This window comes from Girardinichthys multiradiatus, chromosome 13, assembly GCF_021462225.1.
Source record: "Girardinichthys multiradiatus isolate DD_20200921_A chromosome 13, DD_fGirMul_XY1, whole genome shotgun sequence".
NCBI classification, from domain to species: Eukaryota; Metazoa; Chordata; class Actinopteri; order Cyprinodontiformes; family Goodeidae; genus Girardinichthys; species Girardinichthys multiradiatus.
In genome coordinates, this window is record NC_061806.1 from 40,817,231 (window position 1) to 40,824,505 (window position 7,275).

Below are 7,275 nucleotides of genomic sequence, written 5' to 3' on the forward strand. Positions count from 1 at the left end.
ACTGTCATAAAATACCCAACAGAAGAAGAAGAGCCTGGTCGCTAATAGCCTTACATGGGCTAGGTATTAATTTGGAGAAAATAATTCGCTATAGGCTAAATCTTTTATTATTTGCGATAAAGATGTCTTTAGTTGAGCCTCAGATAGAGTTTTCTAAACGAGCAGTTATCTCCGACTGAAGAAACATTCACAGAGTTTAACGAAATCAAGTCCGAGGAGGAGATGGATGATCGGCTCAGACAGCAGGATTTTACCCGGACACCCCAGATTATTTTACACCGAATAGGTATGAAAACACCAACGGTTTACTGATTGGACAATTTAACGACATATCTTTGATTATGTTCAAATTATTCAGCTTGAAAATATGTTCGTGAGATCGGGTAAGTAAATTTGTTGCCAGCAGTTTCCTCCTTAAACTATTTCGTATTTTACCTCTTGAAGCTCATCAACAGAATACCAAGAATGTGTGGAGCAATAATCAAAGTAAAAGGTGGATACTTTGAAGAACCTAGAATATAAGACATATTTTCAGTTGTTTCACACTTTTTTGTTCAGTATTTAATTCCACATGTTTTAATTCATAGTTTTGATGCATTCAGTGTGAAGATACAATATTCATAGTCATGAAAATAAAGAAAACTCTTTGAATGAGAAGGTGTGTCCAAACTTTTGATCTGTACTGTATATATATATATATATATATATATATATATATACACAGGTCCTTCTCAAAATATTAGCATATTGTGATAAAGTTCATTATTTTCCATAATGTCATGATGAAAATTTAACATTCATATATTTTAGATTCATTGCACACTAACTGAAATATTTCAGGTCTTTTATTGTCTTAATACGGATGATTTTGGCATACAGCTCATGAAAACCCAAAATTCCTATCTCACAAAATTAGCATATTTCATCCGACCAATAAAAGAAAAGTGTTTTTAATACAAAAAACATCAACCTTCAAATAATCATGTACAGTTATGCACTCAATACTTGGTCAGGAATCCTTTGGCATAAATGACTGCTTCAATGCGGCGTGGCATGGAGGCAATCAGCCTGTGGCACTGCTGAGGTCTTATGGAGGCCCAGGATGCTTCGATAGCGGCCTTTTGCTCATCCAGAGTGTTGGGTCTTGAGTCTCTCAACGTTCTCTTCACAATATCCCACAGATTCTCTATGGGGTTCAGGTCAGGAGAGTTGGCAGGCCAATTGAGCACAGTGATACCATGGTCAGTAAACCATTTACCAGTGGTTTTGGCACTGTGAGCAGGTGCCAGGTCGTGCTGAAAAATGAAATCTTCATCTTCATAAAGCTTTTCAGCAGATGGAAGCATGAAGTGCTCCAAAATCTCCTGATAGCTAGCTGCATTGACCCTGCCCTTGATAAAACACAGTGGACCAACACCAGCAGCTGACACGGCACCCCAGACCATCACTGACTGTGGGTACTTGACACTGGACTTCTGGCATTTTGGCATTTCCTTCTCCCCAGTCTTCCTCCAGACTCTGGCACCTTGATTTCCGAATGACATGCAGAATTTGCTTTCATCCGAAAAAAGTACTTTGGACCACTGAGCAACAGTCCAGTGCTGCTTCTCTGTAGCCCAGGTCTGGGGAATGCGGCACCTGTAGCCCATTTCCTGCACACACCTGTGCACGGTGGCTCTGGATGTTTCTACTCCAGACTCAGTCCACTGCTTCCGCAGGTCCCCCAAGGTCTGGAATCGGCCCTTCTCCACAATCTTCCTCAGGGTCCGGTCACCTCTTCTCGTTGTGCAGCGTTTTCTGCCACACTTTTTCCTTCCCACAGACTTCCCACTGAGGTGCCTTGATACAGCACTCTGGGAACAGCCTATTCGTTCAGAAATGTCTTTCTGTGTCTTACCCTCTTGCTTGAGGGTGTCAATAGTGGCCTTCTGGACAGCAGTCAGGTCGGCAGTCTTACCCATGATTGGGGTTTTGAGTGATGAACCAGGCTGGGAGTTTTAAAGGCCTCAGGAATCTTTTGCAGGTGTTTAGAGTTAACTCGTTGATTCAGATGATTAGGTTCATAGCTCGTTTAGAGACCCTTTTAATGATATGCTAATTTTGTGAGATAGGAATTTTGGGTTTTCATGAGCTGTATGCCAAAATCATCCGTATTAAGACAATAAAAGACCTGAAATATTTCAGTTAGTGTGCAATGAATCTAAAATATATGAATGTTAAATTTTCATCATGACATTATGGAAAATAATGAATTTTATCACAATATGCCAATATTTTGAGAAGGACATGTATATATATTATCCTCAATTGAATATTTTTGCCTAATTTTCTAAATTATTCTTACCACTGCTAAACAGTTTCCTATTTAAAAGCAGTTTTATAGACCCCCCTCTAATATATAGACCATTTATTTTTCTCTCATCCAGAAATTAAAATGCATTTTCTTTCTATGAAAAAAGGTTTTTTCTAATGATGTAATCCTTCTAATCATTTTGTTGCCTAATTTTAATCCATTGAATTAAATCCAATTTTGTTGGCTCAAAAAAGGGGGATCTGATTAATTTGGTTCGTGTTTTCCATTGTTATGAGGTGAATCAAATCTTACGTGTTTGCTACTTGTGGTCAGAGCATTTAGTTACATATCGCATCACCCACAACACAGAAATATCGATACCTACAGGAAAAGTTTGCATCTCCCACAGAGCTGATGACAACTGTTTCCAAAAAGGGGGTTTTCTTTCAGAAAAACTCCAATTGGCTCAGATATAACAAGACAGCCGTTTATTGTAAGAAATGTGGCCAAAGCATCATTCCAAGCTAAGAGTTTGCTGAATGCTTTAAACATTGACACTTTAGACTCAAAGGAGCTCTCTAAAGTTCAGAAGGGTTTTGCGAATTTGTTTGTTCTACAATTCAAATAAGGGCATTAATTTACCAGCACATGGCTATATGTTATTGTGAGTCCGCATTGTAAATGACAAACTTTTTCAAATAAAACATTGTGAGGGTACAGTAGCTGTAAAACATTTAGGCCCTCTAAATGAAAAAGTAAAATCGATCCGCCATACCATGTTGACCTGATGGAGATTTAAAGACTGAATTTTTTCCTGTTATTATGTAGCTGTAACTTTATCCTACAGCTAAACTGAAATTCAATAGATTACTCTGAGTAGATCTGGTGGAGTAATTATCACTGTTAATGTTAGGACACATGTATATTCTAATCATGTAGAGTTATGATTTGGGTTGGCTACTAATTATTTTGCCTGAAAATTGAACTATAGTTTTGAATGATTTATCCAACAGGGATGTGGACCCTTCATTAGTCCACTGTATGTATATTTAGTTTGTAATTTTTTGGACCAGTGTTTTTAAAGCATGTTTCTATAAATCAGATTATTAACGTTTGCTTTTGCTTACTTGCAATGATCTCTTTCTCTTTCCATGTCCAGACTTGTTACATCATTATGTTAAGAAGGGGGAGACTCTTGTTGATCTAGCGTTCTGTAGCCAGGAGAGGAAATTCGGTTTGGACCAAGGGCAACCAGAACCTCTGAAGACAACAGAAGAGCAGGAGGAGCTAGAACATCAACAGATAAAAGAGGAGCTGGATAAACTTGAATATCAACAGATAAAGGAGGAAGAGAAAGAGTTTTGCATCAGTCAGGATGAAGAGCAGCTTCTACTGAAGCAGGAGACTGAGACCTTCTTGGTGACTTCTCTTAGAGATGAACACAAACCAAGCAGCAACATATATTTCATTAAGGATGCTACTGAAGCTGACCGCCAGGATCAGAAAGAATCAAAGAGAGATGAAGAGCTGAAACAAAATCAGAAAAACAGACATGTTGACAATTCGAAACGAAAAGGTCACAAGAAAACACACACTGATAAAAATCTATATTTTTGTAGAATTTGTGATAAATGTTTTTCTACAAATAGTAACATGAATATGCACATGAAAATTCACACAGGTGAGAAGCCTTTCTCATGTCTGACCTGTGGAAAAAGTTTCAGTCAAAGATGTCATTTAAAACTACACATGAGAATTCACTCGGGTGAGAAGCCTTTCTCATGTCGGACCTGTGGAAATAGTTACAGTCAAAAACATTTTTTAACTTGTCACATGAGAACTCACACAGGCGAGAGGCCATTTCTGTGTCTAACATGTGGAAAAGGTTTCACTATAAAAAGTCTTTTGAATAAACACAAGAGAACTCACACAGGTGAGAGGCCTTTCTCCTGTAAGATTTGTGGCAAAGCTTTTGTTCAAAAACCTCATCTAAATTATCACTTGAGGACTCACACAGGAGAGAAGCCTTTTCCATGTGGTACCTGCAGAAAAAGCTTTAGTCTCAAAAGAAGCTTAAATAGACACATGAGAATCCATGCAGATAAGAGGCCTTTTCTGTGTATGACCTGTGGAAAAAGTTTCAATGAGGAGCAGCAGCTTACCCTTCACATGAGAATTCATACAGGTGAAGAGCCTTTCTCATGTATGACCTGTGGAAAAAGTTTCAGTCTCAAAGGTAATTTAACAGATCACCTGGGAAGTCATGCAGGTGAAAAGCCTTTCTTATGCATGACCTGTGGAAAAGGTTTCCGTCTAAAGAATAATTTAAATGATCACATGAGAATACACACAAGTGAAAAGCCTTTTCCATGTTTAATCTGTGGAAAAGGTTTCACTACAAAAACTCTTTTGAACAACCACCTAAGAGTTCACACGGGTGAGAAGCCTTTCTCATGTACGACGTGTGGAAAAAGTTTCCGCCAAAAGATTCATTTAACTGAACACACGAGAAGTCACACTGGCGAGAAGCCGTTTAAATGTAGTGTGTGTAAAAAATCTTTCAGCATTAAATGTAGTTTGAATAAACACATGAAAGCTCATACAAGCTAGAAGCCTTTCTCTGGTATAAACTACAGAAGTGGTTTTGATAAAAGTTCCTTTAATCAACAAGGTTAAAACAAAGCAGGAGTTTGATATAACTTCATAGACCTCAAGTTAGAATCATGTTTGTAATATTCTCAGATATTCAGGTATTTGAGAACTTTATAAACAAGCTGGAATCTGCTCTTCCCAATTAAACTGAAGTCCTAAAACACCAGTGAGAAACATTTGTCTTGAGAGCAAAGATTAAAAACTGTCAATGCGATTTATCTCAAAATCACATTAGCACCCTTCAGCTCATTCTTTCATGTCATGATCTAAACATGTTCTTTACGTTCCGCAATCAACCAAAAAGTCCTGACAGAATGAGTTGAAGTCATTCCAGAGGCTGCAGCATAGCAGTGAGAGCACCACATGATCTTCCAGAGTCCGTCTGATCCGAGATGTTGCTCTGCAGAATCTGATGCAGATTTTAACACGTTGAGGATGGTACACATCAACTGTCCTGGAATTTAAAGCACTGTGGATTTGAAAAGCCATCATCAGAATCAGAAAAGCTTTATTGCCAAGTACGTTTTTGGACACACAAGGAATTTGTTTTGGCGTAGTCGGTGCAATACAGTACAAATTAAACAGTATAAACAAATCTACAATATAATATAAATATATGTGCACAGTTTTAAGTGAGTGAGGGTAAATATAGAGCAGTATAAGATGCAAGAGCAATACAACAGTGCAGGTGATCATTGTGCAAGTATGAGGATCATTACATGGATTCAGGCCTTTGAGGGTTTTTTGTGTCTCACATATTACTTGGGTGAATGCTGCAGCTGGTAAACCACGCCCCTTTCTGTCTGCAGTCATCAGGTGTGCTGAGTTTAGCACAGATTGACTTGTATGATTTAAAAGACAAAGGGACTCTATACAGTGGTTGTCTATTGCTGAGCTACGATCTGAAAGGAACTAATTCTTACTAAATCATCAGTTTGTTAGAAAATGCTATTTACATAAATAAATGACACAAAACTTTGCCTTCATGGTTTATGTAGATTTTTCAGGTGTGAATTTGAAGAATGCCTCATTTTCATGCAGAGATGATCTTCATGTTTCTACTGTTCTTCAGAGATCTATCCTATGCAAATGTTTTTTCCCTAATGAAGCTGTTTTCATTGATTTCCATCTATTTTATTAATAAACCCAACAATTGAAACAAGTAAACACAAAATAGATTTTTGGTTTTTTGCACACACTGAGAAGTGAGTTTTACTTCATTTTATGACTTTTTAATTTTGTTTTCTGCAAATGAAGAAATGTAAGAAAAAATATTTTAACATTTTCTTTAAAAGTTCCTTTCAAATAGCGAAATGTGCTGATGTTTAGAAAAAGCTTTTATACATTTTGTGTCAATTTTATTTAAATGCTTTCTTTTGTGCTTTTTCAAAGATTTGCATCTAGTTTTGGTTTTGATCCATCACTGAAAAATACGAATAGTTTCTTTGGGTTGTATTGTATGACATTTTTTTCTTCCCCTTTAGTAAATGACATATGATATTAAATCTTATATTTTCAGACTGTCCAAAGAGCTGTTTTGACCATATTTTGGTGATATTATGACAATGTTACCCAAACAATATTTAAAGATCTTTACAACCTGCAGTCAGTTTTCCTTTAAGTCTTTAAGTGGCTTTAATCTTAAATGACGATATACTGTATCTGCTGCTGTTGCGTACCTACGTAACTAAACGGTTTATTTGCACTTCTGACCGTTTGTATGATTCTAAACCAGTCACACAGAACTGCAGAACATTACTGATTTTATACATCATTTCCAACATATTTAAATGTACATAGTTGTCATTCGATAGATTTATATTTTTTCAATATTCAGTTTCGAATCGGAATCATCTTTATTGTCACTGTAATGTGTACAACAAAATGAAGTTTTCATTTATCAGTGCAATACAAAGCTAAAGAAAAACGTAATCTCACAAGCACTGACTGTGTACTGATGACTGCAGTGGGATAAAAACTGTTCTTTAGTCTATTTGTGTTTATGACATTGTGACCTCTCCCTGACGGAGCTGTTCAAACAGCGGGTGTCCAGTGTGAGAAATGTCCTTTATGGGGTGTTTTTGTCTTCTAGAGGCACCAGGAACTGTGCAGCTCCTCCGGTGTGTGGAAAGGGCAGCCCACATCCTTCTGTGCAGTTTTAATGACCCTAAGGTGTGCTGTCCTATGAGCCATAGTGTGGCTGCTCTACTATATATTCTAATGTATTACATACATTTTGCTGTATTATCCAGTGGTTGCAGCACCTCCCAAGTAAAACATGTTTCCTTTCACAGCTTTGTTAAAATAAACTGGGATTATGTTAATACAAA

General features: G+C 37.2%; 1 protein-coding gene across 1 annotated transcript; it reads left to right on the forward strand.

Moving 5' to 3' along the window:
• On the forward strand, positions 1 to 7,275 carry LOC124879074 (gastrula zinc finger protein XlCGF57.1-like). Its single transcript, XM_047383380.1, has 2 exons — positions 1 to 286; positions 3,453 to 7,275. The coding sequence occupies exons 1-2, from the start codon at positions 223 to 225 to the stop codon at positions 4,901 to 4,903; spliced, it is 1,515 nt and encodes a 504-aa protein (XP_047239336.1). The 5' UTR covers positions 1 to 222; the 3' UTR covers positions 4,904 to 7,275.